Source organism: Tachysurus vachellii, chromosome 22 (genome assembly GCF_030014155.1).
Source record: "Tachysurus vachellii isolate PV-2020 chromosome 22, HZAU_Pvac_v1, whole genome shotgun sequence".
NCBI classification, from domain to species: Eukaryota; Metazoa; Chordata; class Actinopteri; order Siluriformes; family Bagridae; genus Tachysurus; species Tachysurus vachellii.
Window position 1 is genome coordinate 14,036,434 of NC_083481.1, and position 22,107 is coordinate 14,058,540.

General features: G+C 41.1%; 2 protein-coding genes across 2 annotated transcripts in view; one reads left to right on the forward strand and one right to left on the reverse strand.

Moving 5' to 3' along the window:
- The first annotated feature begins 589 nt into the window (after positions 1 to 589).
- id1 (inhibitor of DNA binding 1, HLH protein) lies at positions 590 to 1,653 on the forward strand. Its single transcript, XM_060857884.1, has 2 exons — positions 590 to 1,002; positions 1,097 to 1,653. Exons 1-2 carry the CDS (start codon positions 655 to 657, stop codon positions 1,130 to 1,132), a joined length of 384 nt encoding a protein of 127 aa, XP_060713867.1. The 5' UTR covers positions 590 to 654; the 3' UTR covers positions 1,133 to 1,653.
- A 1,968-nt stretch (positions 1,654 to 3,621) lies between these two features.
- ncoa3 (nuclear receptor coactivator 3) overlaps positions 3,622 to 22,107 on the reverse strand; it is a 33,189-nt gene continuing 14,703 nt past the window's right edge. Inside the window, exons 2-24 of the mRNA XM_060858674.1 lie at positions 17,168 to 17,245; positions 16,882 to 16,930; positions 14,751 to 14,855; positions 14,482 to 14,642; positions 13,781 to 13,881; positions 13,504 to 13,678; positions 13,219 to 13,404; positions 12,793 to 12,879; positions 12,510 to 12,653; positions 12,106 to 12,253; positions 11,124 to 11,701; positions 10,036 to 11,024; positions 9,383 to 9,500; positions 9,083 to 9,241; positions 8,752 to 8,982; positions 8,463 to 8,571; positions 7,988 to 8,159; positions 7,291 to 7,665; positions 6,826 to 7,023; positions 6,413 to 6,647; positions 6,066 to 6,243; positions 5,567 to 5,765; positions 3,622 to 5,348 (exon numbers count right to left, since the gene is read on the reverse strand). Coding sequence (XP_060714657.1) covers positions 5,340 to 5,348; positions 5,567 to 5,765; positions 6,066 to 6,243; positions 6,413 to 6,647; positions 6,826 to 7,023; positions 7,291 to 7,665; positions 7,988 to 8,159; positions 8,463 to 8,571; positions 8,752 to 8,982; positions 9,083 to 9,241; positions 9,383 to 9,500; positions 10,036 to 11,024; positions 11,124 to 11,701; positions 12,106 to 12,253; positions 12,510 to 12,653; positions 12,793 to 12,879; positions 13,219 to 13,404; positions 13,504 to 13,678; positions 13,781 to 13,881; positions 14,482 to 14,642; positions 14,751 to 14,836 — 4,638 coding nt within the window. The 5' untranslated portion in view covers positions 14,837 to 14,855; positions 16,882 to 16,930; positions 17,168 to 17,245 and the 3' untranslated portion in view covers positions 3,622 to 5,339. The remainder of the gene's footprint in view (positions 5,349 to 5,566; positions 5,766 to 6,065; positions 6,244 to 6,412; positions 6,648 to 6,825; positions 7,024 to 7,290; positions 7,666 to 7,987; positions 8,160 to 8,462; positions 8,572 to 8,751; positions 8,983 to 9,082; positions 9,242 to 9,382; positions 9,501 to 10,035; positions 11,025 to 11,123; positions 11,702 to 12,105; positions 12,254 to 12,509; positions 12,654 to 12,792; positions 12,880 to 13,218; positions 13,405 to 13,503; positions 13,679 to 13,780; positions 13,882 to 14,481; positions 14,643 to 14,750; positions 14,856 to 16,881; positions 16,931 to 17,167; positions 17,246 to 22,107) is intronic.

A 22,107-nucleotide genomic window follows, 5' to 3' on the forward strand; every position in this document is an offset into this window, starting at 1 on the left:
AGCCTCATCTATGAACTGAGATCATAGGAAAGGTTAAGGGCTCTGTGCTTATGCTCACACATGCAAAGGCATCATGATACACTGAGAGGAAAATGAGACAGTTTAACACCAAGGTTTTGTGCTAAGTGTTTTGGAATTTGCCACAATATGTAGGATGGTTTTGTGTGAAATTGTTCATCCTTTTGTGATAAAGCACTCTGTTCTCTCTCTCTCTCTCTCTCTCTCTCTCTCTCTCTCTCTCTCTCTCTCTCTCTCTCTATCTTCTCCCCCCCTTCCTTCTCTCTCTCTCTCTCTCTCTCTCTCTCTCTCTCTCTCTCTCTCCACCTGCAGATTCCCTTGGCCACGGACAGCTGGATTTCCACACATCATGCGTAAAAGACACACATTTGTTTCCATTTGTAACACCATTTCCCCCTCCCCAAAACTTGTTGATTGTAATCTCGATAAGCAAAGCCGCTCTCTGATTGGTCAGATGAGGTGTAGCTTTGACTTTTCTATTGGCCCGCTGCTCAAAACATGCGCGTTGTAGCCACGCCCCGACGCGCTGGAACGGAATAAAACGCCTGCTGTGTCGCGTAAAGCGGCATGTGACGATCTGTCAGCTGAGAAGCAACTCTTCCTCTCTTCATCGAAAGGACTAACCAAACAGCGAAAATGAAAGTTGTGGGATCTACATGCGCCCTGAAGAGCAAGGTCGGCGGGGACGAGGTGGTCCGCTGCCTATCGGATCAGAGCCTGAGCATCTCCAAGTGCAAGCTGCCGCTGCTGGATGAGCACATGAGCGTCTTCCTGCAGGACATGAACAGCTGCTACAGCAAGCTCAAGGAGCTGGTGCCCACGCTGCCTGCCAACAAAAAGGCTACCAAAGTGGAGATCCTCCAGCATGTCATTGACTACATCTGGGATCTTCAAGTGGAGCTGAACGAGCCAGGAAAGAAAAGCTCATCTCCGCGCAGTCCCCTCACTACTCTTAACGCAGAGCTTGCCAGCATCTCTGTCGAGGTAAATATACACATACGATATAACACAGGACTTACTGGCAAACTGAAGGAAGAAAGCGAGCAAAGTGTCTAACCTTAAGTGTCTTTTCTTACAGAATGGCTGCTCTGACGACAGAATTGCCTGCCGTTAAGAAAGAAGACTCACCAGACAACTCACGTATCCATTGGTGCAAGTGAGAGCATCATGACCAAGAAAGAACAAGACCTACTGTTTCACCTTGAATTGTTTGGTGAATCACCAGGTGTACAGCAGACTGGGGTCAAATGTAGGAGGACGTTCCTCCGGCAAATCCAATCTGAAATATGTGGTGGTGATGATGATGATGATGATAGATTCTTCATACTTCACATGGGGTGCAACTTCAGCACAGATGGCTGTCTGCTGTGGAATCCACGGCACCGTTACCAACACGCAGCCCTGCCCATCAGTTTCTTATTGTTGCTGTATTATTTTGTATTCTGTAGAGTTTCTCTCCAATGCTTTTTTATACGATCACACCTTTAAAAAAGTTTTATAGTGTTTTTATAAAGCGTCGATTTCTCAGATTGCTGAGCAAAAAAGAATGTATTGTATATTACAATGAACGTCTTATTGTGTTTTTTACAATGTATATCTGATGTTTTTTTTATTAAAACAAGATAAAAAACCTTATTTCTGACTCATGCCTTGTTCTGTCGGGGGGGGGGTGGTAATCTGGGTGGGGGGTGAGAACTTATTATGCGTAATAAGGTGGAACACGTATAGACACTGATTCCTTCATCCATCAAATGGCTAAAAACGAGTTATTAAAAATTTCACTCACATAATAAACATACCGTCTGTACAGTCACGTGTAAAAAAAAAATATATAATAATCGAAATGAAGGAAAGAGAGACCGCAAGACATAATCAGACACCATGATCAGAAATGGTCCAATGTAGAGGACACAGAATCAGATCATAAGGATCTGGGTAGGCAAAAAAAAAAAAAAAAAAAAAAAAAAATTTAACTGAATGGTTAATTTATTGCCATTTACACGTAGATTAAAGGCTTATTTTCACACATGACAGTGATCATCTCAGTGTAATTGGTTAATCCTTTTGCTTTCACCATTTTAAAGGGTTTTTTTTTTTAGTCCAGGAGCTAAAGGGTTAAATGTGTTTCAGAGCGCAAAAGCGGATCGTTCTAAGATTTATTCGGTCTCCTCGGTGCAGTGTTTTCCCTCATTTCCCTGCGCAGCTGCACGCCTCGCCAGTGTGTGTGTGTGTGTGTGTGTGTGTGTGTGTGATTGTGTGATAGCTGTGTGCCAAGCGCACGGAGTGAGGGAGGGGGAGCGCGCAGACTGAGCGGCGCCGCGGCGCACCTGGGGAGCTTCAGGTTAAAGCGCGCCACATTCCAGCGCGCACAGCTGATTGAAACATTAACAAACAGTAAAATCCACAAGAGCCCCGCGGCCGCAGATGCGCCAGGAAGACGGCCAAAAGGAGCTCTCAAACCCCTCTGGACACTTTCTCACACACGACTACAGCGGAACGTTTAATAAGAAAACCGAAACAAAGCTAAAATGTACATAGAAGTGCTATACATATCTAATATGTTGGCCTTTTTGTTTATTGTTATTATTGCACCAGACGCACAGAGACAACACATTTGGCTCGTTCAGAAATCCATGTGTCTTTCCTAAACAATGTTTATTCCCTATGCATTAAAAAAAAAAAGTGAAACTCTAAAGTTTCTTAGCCTGAAACACTCATTTTCTATCCATATATTTCTTTCTTATAGGTGAAACACATTGTTCTGGTCTTTTACAGACTGAGAAAAAAAAAATGTGATTGAACAAAAATAGTATTTAAAAAGGTGGATTCTATCATTGTAGTGTTCTACACAGACACTTTAACCATGCCTGTGTAGACATGAGATGAAATAGAATTTAATGTCTTGTTTAAGACATTAAATTCTTAAACTTGTTTAATGCCTGTAATTAAAAGAAATCCTTGAAAAGTTCATTAGATAGTTCAGCTTCTCATTCTATGTTAAATACTTTGAGTAGGTTTTTACATGGACCATCATTGGTTCCATCGTAACCTTTAATTATCCAACACCACTGAACAAATAGAATACTGAACAAACCATTAAAATGTCTTCTTTTAAAGGGTCTTCGAATGTTTATTGAGTAATTAAGGTTTCTACTCAGAACTCCTTATGATTGGGGAAACACTCTTGTAGGCTTTGACGGAGAAATTTTATGTGTTCTTCTTGAGGGACAACTTAAGAACCCCTAAGGGATCGACAATTTCTAAGAAGTAGTTTCTGCTGGATTTTTTCTAAGGAAACCCTTCAATGTTCTACTTAAGTAGAAAAGTAGATTATTTCCCCATCAATTTGGGTACCAAGAAGAACCAGATCAGAATGTTACCTTCCTTACCTACCTTCCTTAACCACCCCAAAAAAAACAAAAAAAAGATTATGGTTATTAAGAATTTATATTAAATTCTTATAAGCTGAGCCTCATGCTTGAATGACAAAATAACCCTAACCCCAAACACTAGTACAGAAAATCCCTTTTTGCTTGTTTTTTGCGCCACTATGTGGCCAAAACCAGTATAGAAATTAAAATGTCAGAAGTTCCAGTTAATAAATCATGTTTAAATATAAATTTTATTTACAACAATATCAACAACGAGGAAAAGAATAAATTGTATTGCGATTTACATCCGGTAAAACATCAGCTTATTCGCTCCCTTGTCCACATAAATTAATCAATCAGACCCTTGCCCAAAACTCAAAACATTGTGATTTCTTATTTCCAAATATATTTCATGATGATCCAACATATTCTACTTTAAAATAAAAGAAACAAATTGATTTCTTGCTTAAAGATTTTAAGAATGCTTGGAGAGAAAAGACTGATATGTTAACGGTTTGTTTTGTTATTTAAAAAAAAAAAAAAAAATTGCTCTATGAACTGGCCTTGAAAATGTATTACATTGGTTGGGTACAGCATGTAGTACAAAATCATAATAAACTTATATGATATGTACCTTGCACTCTGTTTATTCACACAAAAAGACTACTGGTAAGGTTAAAATTTCAGCAAAGCAATGAAACATCTATATCTTTGGATTGTGCAATTTTTTAAAGGTAGATTTATAAAGTCCCAGCTCTTAAAAGTGAAACCATCGATGATAGTAACAGCTAGCTCACAGAGAAAGGCTGAGCAAATAATCGTCTTTGTCCATAAAATGTACAGATAAAAACACAAACAAAAACCGTGATGTCCTCTTAATGTAACTGCTTGATCCGGTAGGATTTATCCGTTTAATTTCCAAAGAAAGAAAGTGCCCTCCCAAAACAAATGTCTATCATCACTGCAATACTGTAAAGAAAACAAGGCTAGATCAGAAAAGATAAAAATCTTTTAAAAATGTTTTCCCTTTGAGAAAGTTAAAATAGAATTAACACCCAAAGCAATATTGACCTAAAATATAATATGCTGGACCTTACATGGGCCAAATCTGTGCAAAAATGTACAGTATATAATAAGGGCACATATGATACATTTGGAGCGTACAGCATGTACAAGTCTGTTCTTATTCACATATAAAACAAAAAGCCCAGTTAATACTGCAGTACCTTTTGCTCTGTTAATTTAATGGTGCACCATTTTAACATATATGGCATAAAGTAGAGGATTATTGCTCGTAGCTGCATATAGTGGGGAACTGGAGCAGTCTGTCCTGAAAGCAAGGTATTGTTACCGAGAAGGTTGTTTCTGCACAGAGAGTCTTTAAATAAGGCTAGAACGAGCAAGACATATTGCAGATATTCTTTTCCTTATTTGCCTTGTGATAAAGTGCATCCCCACCCAGCACCAGGGCAGTTCCACAGCAAGAGAAAACCACCCTCTGGTGGTGAAGTACAGCATTACACACGCACACACGCACGCACACACACACACGCACGCACACACACGCACGCACACACACACACGCATGCACGCACACACACGCGCACACACACACAGACACACACAGACACACACAGACACACACAGACACACACAGACACACACAGACACACACAGACACACACACACAACACACACACAGAAAGAGAGAGAGACAGCTTCACATAAGAGCACGAGTTTGGCTGCAGACGGACAGAGCGTTGCACTCAAATACTATTCTAGGGGCATACACAAATGCTTCAAGGATTATTAAAACACAGTGATGTGGACAATTCCTCTGTCTCATGTCCAGCTGGAGCTGGGCGATGTTGCATGTCTGCTGTCAGGGTTTGCTCAGAGTTCAACATGACTCTGCTCAGCTTTACTCTCTTGTTGAAACTGTGTTCTGCTTCAGTATTTCTACAAAACCAATACGAAACAAAATTTTGTTTAAGAACACGAAGATGTCATCTATTATTATTTTTGCCTGTTTTAAACATTAGCTTTTACATTTTAATACTATGGGCTATTATGATAAATAAACTCATTAAACTCTCTTTCTCGCTGAAAGCAGGAGAGCAAAAAACATTTAATACTAAACAACTAAAAGGCTCCTAATACACACTGTCATTATGTACCTGGTCAGGACCCAGTGGCATGCGACCCATGCCCATGGGGTTCATGCTCATCTGCCCTTGCATTGGCATCATCTGCCCTGGCCCGTTCACTCCTCCCTGCATGGCTCCGTTTATCATCATGCCCCCATACTGCGCTGGTGCCCCCTGCTGGGAGAACTGCTGCTGCTGCTGTTGCTGCTGCTGCTGCTGAGGGTATGAACTGAAACGAAACAAAACAAAAAAGTCAGGCAGGAAATTGATTCGAAGAGCTATCGAACAGTACTAGCATGAATGAAAAAATAATTAATGCAGTGTTTACTTAAAGCATTTGAGAAAATACTGCAATTTCAGAAGAGAATGAAGATCTTTAGATTAAAATGCAATTCCATTCCGCTATTATTATTATTATTATCATTATTAATACTATTACAGCTCATCATCAATCTAATGCAACAGAAAATAAAAACCCCAAACATGCAGCACACAAAATATGGCTACTTTGTTAGATTTTGCTACTCACTTGTTCATGGGCATGCCACCTTGTGTCCATCCCTTCATATCTGCTGACTGGTACATTGGGCTACTCTGAGGGTGCTGTTGCATCATGGGATTCTGTGGGCCTCCCATACGTCCGGGTATCATATTAGGAGGGCTGTTACCGGTGCCCATGAACGAGGGGTCACCCTGCTGGCCCATAGCTATAATTGCACCACAGAAGAGTTAATCAGTTTACACAGTACAAAAGCATATTAACATCATTAGGTCTTCCCGCCAATTCAATTAGTTGTGTAACTATCATACACCAAGTGTTCTGTTTTTTTTTGTTTTTTTTTTTAATTGCTCCAACAATACTGGACATTAACCCACCGTAATTCCCTCCATAGTTAAATGGCTGTTGACCAGGCTGGTTCATAGGTGTTCCTCCCATGGGGTTGTCCATGCCAGTGGGAGCAGTGACATTAGGAGGGGGGCTGAAGCCTCCAGCTGCAGCCTGCTGCTGCTGCTGCTGCTGCTGCATCATCATCATCATCCTCTGCCTTCTCATCTGGGTCATCATCTCTCGATTTCGCTGAGCCACCATTTGAGCGTTCAGAAAACTCGACTATAAGAGAAAGAAAGAGAAAGAAAGAGAGAGCGATAAAGCTGTCAGTCTGTCACATTTTAAGAATTACTTCCATTTCAAGTCCATGTAAATGACCATAAAACTTAACATATTTAACATATTAAATCTAAACTTTTTTGCCTATGCATCCATGTTTGGTGGGTGAGCAGTGAGATACCTGTCCTCCCATGCCAGGCTGCATGCCAGGCTGCATGCCAGGCTGCATGCCAGGTTGCATGCCAGGTTGCATGCCAGGCTGCATCCCAGGCTGCAGGCCAGGCTGCAGGCCAGGCTGCAGGCCAGGCCTCAGGCCAGGATTTGCCACTGGTGCATTCTCCATTTTAATCGCCAAACCCTGTCTGCTCTGGTTCATAAACTGTAAATGAACAAAAGTCAGAGTCACTCAGGTATAAATTCAAACTAAATCAGACCACCAGTTTTTTAAGTGTTTCTAAGTTTGAGAATTGTGCATTGTGGAGTACTTTGCCGATGCCAAAAGGGGCTTGGCTGTGTCATAACTGGTATAAGTCTAAATATTATTGCTAATAAATAAGAACAATGAATACAATTTGTTGAATACAATGAAAACAGTTGTCTCTTGTTAAAATGATTCAGGAGGACATACAATATCTCTGACTCTCACCTGTTGTCCTTGAAGCCTCTGCTGTAGATGCAGTCTGAGCGGCTGCTTAGCATTCACCATGCGTGGACGCATCATGGCAGCACGTGGGTTCATGCCCACCATCCCACCCATCTGCTGCATCATTGGGTTAAATCCTGGTCCTGGATGGCTCTGCATAGGACCCGGACCCGGTCCTGGGCCGGTACCAGGACCGGGACCAGGAGCTTGACCAGGAGCAGGACCATGTCCGGGTCCATACCCTCCCTGCATGCCCACTGATGGTGGACCAGGATAACCTGGTCCATACATGACCTTAGGATCCATACTCATGGATGAATCAGGAGATGGACCTGGGAAAGCATCTGTAGGAGTTGCCGGGTGATCTGTGCTTTGGCCCTGTGAGAAGAGTAGATTGAGCTTGAGTTACATTGAATATACATGATAAAAAGGATCAATTGTCAACAGTGTCAGAGTTCAAATGGTACATATTAAAAATAAAGTACATTCCAAAAGTGTAAAGCTGTGTGTATGTTGTGGTGTATAACATGTCATGTGACACGTGGAGACACTGCCTATTCAAACTTCGGAATGCATCAAGTGACAAAAATCTATCTATGTAAAATGCATCCAGATATGTAGAGTCATTACAATATCCCCTATTTTTAGTAAATCATAATATCTGCCAAGTACATATCTAAAAATGGTATTCTTCTCAGACCTGGCCGACAAGGTCTGGGATCCCAAGAGCTCGATCGATCTCCACCAAGCCGAGGTTGTCTGTGTTGTTAAGGAGGGAGTCGAGCTGGTCAAGCAGAGCTCGCTCGTCACTCTGCCCTTCAGTGGTGGATGGAGGAGCAAGCAGATCGTCCAAGGGGTTGTTGAATGGCAAGCTGAACGCACAAACACGAAACAAACACAAAACTCAATACAAGTGAAATTTACATATTTACTTTATTTATTTATCCATGAGAGAAAGACCACTTAATAAAATCTAGAAGTCAGTTAAGTTCATTCTTTGCATAAAAGACAAACTATGCAAGCAGCATAGATACGGACATTAATGTAGACTGGAAATTTTTTCGTGGAAAGTCATTTAAAATTTCAGTTAGTCGACTGGTTCATGTTGAGCAATGAAAATGCTACAGTACACCAGCAATCAGGACTAATGCAGTAACTACTGATAAAAACTTCACCTGTTTGCATTAGGGGGTCCATCTATACTTATGCCACAGTCTGGCCATGATGGAGACTGAGGAGGATGCGGCTGCCCTCTGAAAGTGTTCATCCCCATCTCATTTTGACCTGCGTGCGGGAACACACAGACACACGCCTTTAAATACACAAGATAACTCTTCCCAAACTTTTACGGTATCAAGTTGCTTTTGAGGTTAACAAATAAGCGATTCATTCAAAAGTCTTAATAATTCTATTTACTAGCGTGCATGTGTTTATATATGTAAATGTCATAATGTAATAACTTACCCATATCCATTAACTGCTGCTGTAGCATAGATCTGGGTGTTGGTACACTGTTCGACCGGTTCATCATGGAACCTCCCATCATTCCCTTGGGATTTGGATCCATGCCTGGACAACCCATCCCTGGGTGCCCGTTAGACCCCCCTGGACTAGCCCCAGAGCCTGGCATCCTCCAATCACCTGGTCCCATCATAGGTGGCATCTGGTTCATGCCCATTTGCCTGTTAAGACCTCCTGTGGAAAAAGCGAGAGAACAGGAGATAATGGGAAAGCGCTTTCACCAAGCAAAATATTAGACATCAAAATACTGACAACGTGGTATATTTCTTCTCACCCATGCCTATGTGGCTGTCCAAGCTTTCTTGTTTAATGAGAGAGGAGGGGGCACTTCTCCTGCCCGTCCCTCTTGCACCACTAAAAGGTTTACTGTCCACAGACATTGCTCTCTGGAAGGGCACTCGTGGCCCCGGGCCCATCCCTGCAGCCTCACGGTCTATACGGAAAAAGAAATTTCTATATTTATATCATTTACAATAAAACACTACAAGCTTCTTCGGATCTTCCAGTATTATTAACATTTTTTGAGGTAAACTATTGTACACAGTGATACTGCAGAACCAATATTAGTTCTTACCATGTGTAGTGTTGTTGGGTCCATTCCCTTTCTTATTTTCTCCGTCTGTGCTTCCAGAATCAGTAAACATCCCGGAAGCAGGTTTTAACCCTCCTAGAATGCTCTGCAGACTTTGCAACTGGAATTACAGAGACATTTGATTTATCTGTATACATTATACACAAATCAGTAATCGCACTAAATATAGAATTAGAGGAATGTATCAGGACAGGGATCATGTGGGGGGAAAAAAACAAACAAAAAAAAGATTTATGGGAGTCGGTTTTTACTGTCATATCTAACCACTCGCACTTGTGTGTATGAATCATGTACGGTCAAGTTTTACTTTTCATTTCAGTTATATTAATACGGCAGAGCTTTGGATGCGTCAGTGTGCTGGCACGGGTTACTGCTTCTAACGTAAACTGGGCTGTATATCATACATTCATTAATTTTCAGAAAGTGCTTTATCCTGGTCAGGATGCTATGGTTTACATGATTATTTCTTTATATTTAGTAAAATAGAACCACCCAGGTTCTGAGGAACAAATAAATATATCTGTGAGGTTGGGTGAGATGGGTCAGAATTCTAATGGGAATAAAAGTGGGACAAATCTCATTAAAAGTTAGCATTGTTCTAAAAACATTCAAAGCCATCACTCATTCTCACGTACCTCATCAGGCGGCTCGCTTTTGATCTTGCGCTCATGGCTGCTGGAGTCCGTAGTTGCAACACCTACTGCGCTAACCCCACGACCCTCTAGCTCATCCAGTCCTGGTTTGCTCTCAATTCCAGTATCTTTGGTATCATCCTTGTTCAGAAGATAATGGAGCAGAGCATTTGTCTTCTTTGGACTGTGCTGCTCTTGCTTGACCTCCAACCCTATGCCCTCTGGGCCCTGTTGTTCCGAACCAAGGGTAATCTTCCCTGTGGCCTCAGCAGTGATGCGCGCCACCTCATCTGGCGTGTTGCCGTTTTGCAGGAGCTTGTGGAGAATCTTGTGCTTCTCCTGCAGCGTATGACCGGCGAGATGGCTACTCATGCAGCCTGTAGATGACACGCATCCTGATCCATGCTGCAATGTGGTACCGCCTGATAAAGCAGATGATGATGAAGATACACCTGTGGAAGACGGGCTCGTCATACTAACTCCAGCCTCTTTTGAGTCAGCACCAATGGGAGTGGAAGCACGTCCAGGAGGGGGCGCGCCGGTTCCTCCTCCCAAGGCAAGATCTTCCGGTGGAGATGTAAGCAGCTGGAGTAACTTCTTATGGCCCTTGCCTTCTGGACCCTTCCGCTGGATATCAGCTCCAGTCTGGCCATCTTTGTTGCACTGACTATCTGGCTTATCTGACGAGGTATCTGATGTGTTCACGTGTTGCTGGTCCGTTCCTGTGTTAGGAGTACTAGCAGGGCTTTTCGTTTCACCCATATTAGGCCCTTTATTGGTGCCAGACAAGTTTGGTTGACCAGGCTGAGTGGAGTTGATGCTGGGGGAATTGTCTGATTTGTGTGAAGGCGAAGTGAGAGTGGAGGGGAGGGAAGAGCCTACTCCCTCACTGATGGCCTGGAGGGCATTTAGGGAGCTGCTTGAAAAAGTGCTGCCACCAGAGGAGCCACTACTGCCAGACATTCCAACAGGCCCCATAGGAGAGTGCATACCTGCCAAAGACACACAGTAATGCAAAAATCATAAGAAAATATATATAAAAAAAAGCACAATTTCTTTATTTATTCCGGTAGGTAATAGCAGGTACATACCTCCTGGAGAGAAGGGGCTGGCTCCCATCTTTGGGCTTCCTCGTATCCGTGGAGAGCTCATGATGTTCTGTTGAGATGGGTTCATACCTGGGCTACCATGGGATGGACTGGTCATGCCCAGCCCATACCCTCCACTATGGAATTGCTGTGGGTGCGGATTCATTCCAGGATGTCCCATCTGATTCATTTGACTCATAGGGTTATGCTGATTCATGGGGTTCAGCTGGTGCATCTGGTTCATTGATCCCATTTGATTCATCTGATTAATAGGATTCATCTGACTCATTTGATTCATCTGGTTCATTGCATTCATCTGGTTTACCTGATTCATGGAATTCATCTGGTTCATTTGATTCATCTGGTGCATTGGGTTCATCTGATTCATTCTGTTCCCAGGGCCATACATGGGGCCTCCTCTAGGTCCCATATGCCCTGAGTCATTCATGCCGTAGCCTCTGGTATTGCCCATGCCCATCTGCCCACCAGGAGTCATGTTCATTTGGGAATTATGGTTGGCACCACCCAGTCCTTGGGAACGCATTACACCCCCCTGGTTTGGCCGGAAACCATTCTGTTCTCTAAAAGAGAAGGAAAAATTGTGAGTGAGACCAGAAAAGGGTCTCAGTATGGGAAGAACCTAACATCCAACACCTATAAATCAATGCTGATCCGAATAAATTTGTACACCATCTATAATACGTCCAGCGAGTTAAGTGCATATTCAAGACGTACCCTAAAGAATGGGATCAATGGACAATACACTAATGGAGGCACTAATAAAGTTGCTGGCAAATAAATGGGCACAAGAGATTTTAACAGTAATCGTGTAAAAGGAAAGTAAATACTGAAGCCATGAGCTTCTCTAATATAGGAATGAAAGTAAAGTACACTGATGCCTATACTTAAGGAATAAGTGAGGGTGAAGCAATAAAGTGCTTGAAGTCACCCAAACATTAAGAGGGAAGGAATAAAGCTTGCAAACCTCTGCAGTAGGTGAGTGGAGAGGTAGCTGTGAGGATCGTTGGTATTTGGGTTTCGGCAGAGCTCGCTGCGTGTCTGTGCAGTTACTGGAGTTCCATCAGAAAGGGAAAAGTGGTACAGTGGAGTCTCTGCTCGACCACGTATGCAAGCTAGAAAGAGGAATCGAGAGAATTATTCAAGATACCCAGAGAACACCATCATGTAACAAGGCTTTATTAACCGCGAGAATAACGGCTACCTCACAACTACACTTCTACCATGCAAAACATGTGTGTGATAATTATGGAAAACTGAATGCCTACTAATGAATGCCTTTATGGTATTTCCTTTGTCATAATGTTAAAGACTTATGTGTAAATGTCATTCTTGCACTCCAAAGTGAAGTTCTTACAGATGTGGACTTACCCTCCTGGTAGTGTCGTTTACAGGACCAGGGCTGACCTTCACTGTGATGCAGGAACATCTGCAAACACCTGCGCACCAGATCCTCCCAACCAGGACGCATAGTGGTGTGTAATGTGCTTTGATGCTCAATCTCAATCAGCTTACCTGTTATAAAAATAAACACGCACAGATTTAGAAGCAAAGCCATAACTTGATACACACACCACTAATCCATAAGAATCCACGATGATACTGCACTTTAAATTATAAATGAATTACAAAAAAAAAGAGCAGACGTGTTCACCTGAGAGCTCGTGTCTGGTGCTGAACCTCTCCGTGCACTCCACCGTGGTCACTCTCCGTGCCACACAGATCATACAAGACTGCAGATCTGCACACATGACATGGATATTTAAGCACTTTTTGTTCTTTTGCTCCAGGACTGAGTCTCTTTATAGTACAGAGAATCATGAAAATGCAAATGCTACAGGACCAGAACAGTTTTTTCTCCTTTACAAATTTCACTGAACACCATGAGTGGGTACACACCCTGGATGAGACATCAGTTCATTACAGCCCAGCACCCACCCACACACACAGATTCATTATGTACGATTTCTATTATATTAGCAGAGACAATTATTTAATGTCAAATGTGGTAATTTGTATAGTCGGGATATTGTGCGAGTCCTTTGGTTTGTGTGTAGGTGTGTGTGAAGATGAACCACACCTTCACCCTCCTCCATCATGGCTTTAGGTTGGGTAAGAGCGAAACATTGCATGGTCTCATAACGTGGCCTTCCTGATCCGTCGTCTGCGCCGGGGCCTCCATGCCCGAACTTCACCAGCATCCGACAGTTAAAGGTGTGGCTTTTCTGACGAGAAGAATCTCCTGTCCACGAAACACCATTTGCTCCTAAAAACACGCACATATTTCAGCATGGAACATGTCAGACTTCAGTATGGAAATTTCAAATCTGAAATTACACCAAGAGGTTAATGGAAAGGTGTGTACCACTGGCTTTGGGCAGGTTCTTCTGCAGCTCCTCACGGTCCTCCTGGTGCAGGATGTTATAGACACTGGTGTTGATCAGCTCCTCCTGCTTGTACTGTAGATACTGAGTCACGTTGTCAGACACAAACACGATGCTTCCCTCTCGGTTCACCACAAATAGGAAGCCATCCAACGCCTGAAATCCAAAGAGAGAGGAAGGTTGAGGCAAAAAAAAAAAAAAAAGACATAAAACGCAATTATATCAAATATAATCCAATGCTTCAGTGATCTTGCTAACCTGCAACAACAGAGGGCCCAGATGGTCCTTGTCGATGACCCCCTGACCCGTAGAGGACACGTCTGCCTTTTGGACATCATCATCGCCGCACGAACCCTTTCCTGCAAAGAATCGGTAACAAATAACAACAAACGGGGTCAAGGAGCTGGTCATATCAACACGGGGTGAAAAGACATTTTTCAAATGTTAACAAAAGCAACAGTGTGCTATTATATTTATTTTCAATATAACCTTTTCAACTGTTTATGACTTTTACAGCACAAACAACTTTAGCACAAAGATCTTTCTTCTTTTTTGGTCCCGCCAACTTCACAAATGGTTGTAGTTTAAATATTGTCCTTTAAGCATTCATGCTGTCATGCTGTCTTCAAGAATGACCGAATTTGAATTGAATCATTTACAGTTTATTCTTAATGTTACATTTTATTTATTACAAGTTGTTTACCCAATGTTAAGAAACAATTTACCGAAAAAAACGATGTCAGTTGACTTACTGTCATCATTATAACTGCTATGAACCTTTCTCACTTTGAAAGAAAACGAGTAAGTCGGAATTGAAATACATTTGTTGCATCGAGATGGTGGTGTAAAAACACCACCAGATGGCAGCACATTACAAAAACACCTTTAGCTGTCAGTCGTTTTTAACAATAAGTAATGAAAATGCATAATGATATAAAGCTGCAGCAGTTTTGTCATACCTTGCTCTTTAATCTGACGTATCTGGCGTACTGTCTCTTTAAGGATGGCGCATTTGTCCGGTTTGACGTTGAAGTTATCTATGTCACTGAGGTTAGCTGAGATCAGCTCAGCGAGCTCCTCGATGTACTTACACTCTTGTTCTCTCCGACGCTTATCACACCTGGATAAACGCATATATGTGAATTCAAAATGTGTAAAGATGTGTAATATTTCAGCTCATCTTCATAAATTCTGACACATACACACAAACGCACACAAATACACTTACCCAAGTCCTGGTGTGTCACAAGTGGAGAGTTTCCGTTTCCGGTCGTAGCCCAATGACTCCAGAGAGTTCTCCCCTGGTCCACTCATCTTCAACACATATCAGCACCTACAAACACACACAGACACACACACTCTTAATTGTGCATATGGAATGTAAACAGTCAACAGAATTAGCTCAGATTTAAGGAATCTAGGAAAAGATCTAAGCACTGTGTGTGTGTGTGTGTGTGTGTGTGTGTGTGAGTGAGAGAGAGAGAGAGTGTGTGCGAGAAAGAAAGAAAGAGAAAAAGAGAGAGAGAGAGAGAGAGAGAGAGAGAGAATGAGAATCGGGCAGCATATTTCTAAGTATTCCCACATTTAGTTGAAAGTAAGGAATGTTCCAGCTGAGGGAGACAGCGAGCGAGTGAGCGTGTATGTATATATGCTGATGATGACTGAGTGAAGCAGGGCCCCAGGAGAAATGGGTCATCACTCGTTCAGTGTGTGTGTGTGTGTTGCTCTGCAGTACAGACTCACAGAGGGTCAATACTCTCCCTCCGGAAGCTAGAGCCCAGTGTGGATTCTCATAATGAGGCAAAGTCGAAAGGATCGATATGATTTAAAAGGCAGTTTCATATAAAAAAAACAAAACAAAACAAAAAAAACAAAAGGATCTTATGTGAAACGTGTGTATTTCAGGAGTACAAAGAATCCCGATTTTTCCGTGCTCAGAAAAGCATCCAGAGTGAAGCGTTTATTCTGTTACTCAGCTCTACAAAGGACTGCAAGATTACCACACAGTGTCATATTACACGTACACACTCGCCCAATTCTGTTGTTTACTACCGTTCTTGTCACACACCTCCCTCGTCCTCCCTCCCTCCCTCCATCTCACTACTGCACACAGTACTCCCTCTCCCTCTTCTCGTTGTCTCTCACCTGCACATCTTCACTTCCCACTGCAGAATCTTTCTGACAACAGCTCATTCTCGTTCTCTGTACAGTCCTCAATTTCCTCTGTGTTAGAACAAACAGCCTCACGGAATTACATTTTAATAAATACGCCTAATATTTAGCCAAGTTTTTAGTTATCTGATACAAGACTATTATTAGTATTGTACACTTCCTAAACACTTCATTTACTTAACACATACTGTACGCCGAACTGGAATTCAGCCTGTATTACAGATGCCAGATTTTTCCTGGATTCTGGAAGTTACATAACAAGGGAAAAAAAATAAATACAAATTTAAGCTACTTATCAGTGATGAGGAAGCATTACTCTGGGTAAATAAACATGCTGAATCTGAAACCTTTTTTCCTAAAGAATAGAATTTTGCCCAAATGACAAAATCGCTTGCTTGAGAAAGCGATTTTTTGCTGTTTTATCAGATTTTGTAGTCCAGCTACTGTTTCATTAATATTCAAATAGTAAATAATGCAAGTTGTTTATGAAGGTAGTATCTAGTAATGTGTGTGTGTGTGTGTATGTGTGTATGTGTGTGTGTGTGTGTGTGTACACATGTTTTTACATCTTGATATGTACAAGGACAGAGTTGTTGGGACATTTGGCAAAACTTTGTACTGCAGCATCAGTTAAAATCCAAACAGCAGCCCAAAGGTTTGATTAGTGACAAAGCTCAGGGTAAGAGTCAGGTGCATAATAAGCTGTTAATAATTATGTCAACTGAACATCCACACAAGGACAGTACAACAAACATTTATGTGCGTGTGTATGTGTGTGCGTTTGGTTAGCATAGCCTTTCCTCATGATTGACCCCTCTCAGAGTTCAGCGGAAACCTCTGAGAACAGGCCATCAGGTCACACTCTCTTCCCCTTGGCCTCCTACACATACACAGAGACGCACACCCACCCTTCCCCTTCCCTTCCACACAAACAGAGCCATGAATTCCTCCATGAGCTCATCATCCTTGAGTCGAACTACGGGACTAAACACTGACTTTATGCAACTTACTGCAGTGCCTGCCCAGACATGTGAAACACAGCAACACACACTTTATATCAGACAACAACCTCGTGGTCGTCCTCGTCCCCCATCCCCCATTCTCTTTCTCTCTATCTTTCCCTGCATTCTGTCTCCTGATCCATCCCTTTTCATCCCGTTCCCCACCCCCTCCTCCTTTTTCCTCACCTTTGCAGCAGTGGAGAATGATGACATCCACTCCGTTCCACCTCACATCCTGCAAAACACATGCCAAGAGTCACTGGATGGATGAAATTTCAGCAAGAACACCAGGATAAAGTCTTTTCAACCCAATTACAAGTGCAACTTCAGATCCCATGCTCAAATGATCAATAAAGAATTAGAGTGTTATATAATATAACCTGTTTCTACAGAAGCTTTACAGATCCCAGATCAGCACTAGAATCATTTCAGTGATTACGGAGTTTAGAGGAAGCATCACACTTTCACTTACCTTTGAGTGCCAATGTAGAAACTCTGATTAAAGATCTATTCACAGAGGGCATCTACAGCTTCAGCAAGGCCACCACCACTACAGACAGAAGGAAAAAAAGACAAGAGAAAGAAAGATGCATGACACCACTGTGATCAATAACTCAATGAGTAATTCTCTCACTGATCAGATATCAGTTTCTGTTTCTTGACATGTTCAGATAGAATTGAACCTTTTCTTAAAACTATTTTAAAGATACATCATTTTAATCAAATTGCAAAAAAAAAAACAAAATACAAATCCTAGGAACATCTCGGTGTTCTTCCTATCCAGTGCAAAGCTAGACTGGTTTGATTCGCGTTTACAAATTGCATAGTTAATTTTTATTCATATGTCCCGATATCAACTACCTTGCATTTGTCACACGAACACTAGTGGCTTTCAGTAAAAAAGTCCCGATTTGCAAATACAATAGAGAGTTTGTTTGCAAGTTAGCTAGCAAGATGGTTAGATGTTCTTTTTGATGAAATGAAACCTGTTAGTGCTGACAGATTGCTGCGGTAGGACATGCTGTTATTGGGAAAAAATAAACGATAGGCTTGTGTTATATGGTGAAACAAAGAGAATTTTTCTCTCCATGCCTGTACAAACTGAGACGCTTCCTGCACCATTTCATACAGCAGTTTGTTCGAGCTAGGACTGCTTTAACGTCAACGATGGCAGGCATGTATACAATCTCAAGCATGTCCACACACACACTCACACACACACACTCTCTCTCTCTCTCTCTCTCTCTCTACCAACTAACCTTAAAAAAAAAAAAAAAAAAAGTTAAGCTAGTTGCTTATGCCTCAAGTTAACATTTACAAGGACATTGTGAAATTAAATAAAGATTAAACGTGGAATTTGACAGTGAGTGCCAGCTGTAAAAAGTCTAAAGTGTCACTTTATACAGCTTAGCACACAGCAGAAGCTGAAGGCTTAATGTTTTGTGTCATTCCGAATGCATACTAGAACAGCATGCAAATAATGCTTTGAAAAATTTCCATAGTAATTCTGGCTGAATTCCCATCCCCATGTCATGCTTATCAAAATATACTTAATAATGAAGAATTTATTTCATTAGGAACATTTAGACTAGTTCGCTAGCAAATCCACTAACCTAGCAAAAAAAAAGACAAACAAACAAACAAACAAAAAAAAAGCTGTGGGGCTTAAATTTACATGTTCCACGTCATCCTCTTATCTCTGACGTGTTTAGTCCAAAGCCGTGTGGAGATTACTTTGCGTTGTCACACACTGAGCTGAAACTCCTGCTCACCAAACCAGTTTACAGCAGTACTGAGAATACCTGATAGTAATATGAAAATATGACAATTACAAATAAACGCCAAGTTTCGACATAAATGCTAAAGCGTATTTAATGATCACAGGACCAGCTTGTGCTCAAAAAATGTATTACTGACTTTGTTAAAAATGGTAACCAAATGGGGTTTAATATACGAATATAAATACGGTTGATTTTTTTATTTTTATTTTAAAAAATAAAAATGAGATGAAAATAAAAGCAAACACTTTCACTTTTTCCGTTCTAGCTTCGTATAAAATGCAGCTGCCATCACGGGAGAATTATCTAGAACGTCCGAAACAGGAAGAAGTAAAAGCAGGCATCCTGTTTGTGTCCTCTTCATTCTCGCTGCTCTCACACACACACACCTTCACGTCATCACTTCCTTTTTCTATTAAAAGCGCGTGAGCTGCGTAGACAGCCTTGTTAACATACTGAGCTGCACAACTGCCTGATGCCTTCAGTCCATTTCTGGTTCATGTTACCTTTCTCTCAGTCTCCAGGCTACATATTGAACAATCTGCTCAAATGTAGAGTTCTGAAATTTAAGTCAATTAATTTCAGCAGTGACCAAGCAGTGACATGCCTGTGTGCGTTGCTTCGGTTCACGTCTTCATTTCCCATCATACCCCTGTCCCATACGGAGCGTACCTGCATTATTTATGGGGCTGCTTCCTGTCATTATGCTAACACACGCAGCTCTAGATGCCTCAGGGAGCTTCCGTGAGCAGATTGCTGCTGCACTCCAACAGGCCAGGCACAGTGAGAACGACGAGCTAAAGGCTAAGCTGCATTATTGAGATGATACAAGCTGAAACACACTCACCTCAGCAGCAGCCTGAATATGTATCAAACATGGAGGAAATATGTTAAAGTAAAGTGTACGTGGCTCAAATGAAGTAATAGGTCACGTACCTCAAGAATATGTAGAACAAAAGTGTGCAAGAGATAAAAAGTGCACAGATAAGTAAATAAAAACAGGAACAAGAAGAATGAAATGTTCGCTTTTGTAGAGCATGAATGTAATAAGAAGCTGTTTTATATGTGTAAAGCCATTGGAATAAAGAGTAAAACGGTAGAATTTACAAAAAAACAACAACCCAGATATAGTATCCATGAAATGTCAATCAAAATCACCACAATGTTTTCATCCTGTCACAAACAGCTAGCTTGCTAGTTAGCACCTTAAAACTACCTCACATTTGTAGGATTTCAGCACCAGAGTTTTAACTATCATTACTATTCTCAGTGATTTATATAAAAGGTAGAAATCCTGTGAATATGTTCCATAAAAAGCGTAGCTATCTGGAAAACAGTCCACTGGCAAGTTAGCTTGCTGCCTGGCTTACTTACTTACATTAGCTAAGTTTGCAACCCTAGCCAGCTAGCTAATCAGATAAATATGTAATGTGTATTAGCTAAGTGTCCATTCAAAGCCAGCTAAGCTAAAGACCTTCATAACATCAGTGGTGAACAAAATCAGGGATTTATACAGCATTTCGAATATAGCCAGTTAGCAAAAATAGCGTCACGGCATACAGTATGACACTGTGAGAGGAAAAAAGTGTGGGTTTTTTTTTCTTTTCAGTAATTAGAAAAAAAATGCAAATTTCCTCAACCAATCGTAACCTAAGCACCAATTTATATGATCAGAATCAGACATCCAGAAGTTAAACAGTCAAAAGTCACATTCTTGTGTTTAGAGGCATGATAAATAACTGCATGTTTGCAACATGTGATAAACATACATACTTTTAAACTAACGATAAAGTGGAAAACAAATGAGGACCAGATACTGCAGTGTGTCATAAAACTGCTGAGTGTGTGTGTGTGTGGGGCTGAATGTTACGTGCATGCAGTGTACAAAAGTTGTAATAATGTTATTCATGCCTACTGCATACGACCACATAAGAGTAACGCACCATTACAAGCCGTCGACTTATAGGGCTTAGCATTACCGTCGTATGCTGCAAATCATACATGAAATACGCCGAAGGTTAATGTGAGCAGCACATGTTTACCACATGTGAGGGATCATTGATGTAAAGAGGCATCAAGAGTGAATAATTCAAAATGAGAGGAATCAGATGTAGGTAAAAGAAGGAGAAAATGTTTGTGTCGCTCTGTGTGTGTCCTGCTGTGGTGTGGAGTAGTGGCTCATTGAGGCCCAGAATAACCGGGACATTCTGGCACAGCCTGAAATACTGCATGAAATGTGAGCTGAGGCACACACTCCTAACAACAAACATCTCACACACTTACAAACACACACACAGACACACACACAAACTGCCATCGTCGGGAAAAACCTCTGGAAACAATGCTCTGTCTTTTTCCGTCTCAAACAAACGAAGCGCATGATAAACAAGTAGCTGAAAAATAGAAACTTGTTTGGTAGAGACATTGTGCACATAATCAAATTTCACTCAATATGCCTCGTCATCACTCATCCTCCTCAAAAAAAAAAAAGAAAAAAGAAAATGGAACAAGCGAGGGCGAAATAAAAATGACTAAAATAGGTAATGAAACAGACAACTGACTGTACTCCTGACAAGCCCACATGTGCCAAGCATGTGTGTACATGAGCAGCTTGTAAAATGTCTCTATAACTTAAACTACAGTAAGCGCACACACACACACACAAACTAGAAATAAAATAATAAAAAAACTTGCAGGAAGAGTTTAAATACTCGTTTTGTTCTTTGGTGCTTTGGTTCTTTTCTGAAAGTCTCCGGTACTAAAGGTACACAAAATGTCCAAAATACCATCTTACCACAGGGAAATATTTTAACATTTTAAAAACACCATTTGCTCGGCATACTAGGGTTTTGAAAAAGTTACTGATCTCAACTCTCAACAGATGAAAAATCTAAAAGCAAATTTTTTTTTTAAATGTGTCTAACTTCTACACTAGGTTTAGTTGATTTTTAGAAAGATTTAGAAGGATTTCATATATTATTAACCCAGAGACAGTAGACGGAAAGGGAACTATTGTTTATAACCGCTATAACATCAGTGATAACGGACGAGTCAATCTTTAAGAAATTATAAATTGTAAGGGTTAGCAGTTTGCTACAGTATATGAAGAACAGGACACAAGGTCATGGGAAAATAATTAACGTTTCATTTCTGTCCACATCACACCATAACATAGTTGAATATTAAAGATTTTATTCCTTACATAACAACGGAAGAAAGAAGACACACCAAAGGCCACAGTTAACATTCCTTCGACTATTAACGTCGTATTTACGCTTTAAAAATTAATCCTTTAACATACATTACAATACTACAGTGACTTTTTAAACACGTTTAAAAGTAGCCTATAATTTCATCCTACTACAGATTTAAATAAACATTAGTAGTAGTTACACTAAGCTTTCATCTCAAGGCACAGATAATAACAGATCATAAGGTTCGAACAATCCATCATTGTATAACCGGAGGCCATTTCAAGATCTACTGACTGCACTACAGCACAACAGAGATTTAGAACGCTGTGACATTGAGGATAATCAGTCTTTTTCCATGATGGATGAGACTGATAATGTGTTTTAAAAACAGCAAGTTGTGATATTGAAAAAACAATCCTTAACATAATTCTACAAGTTCA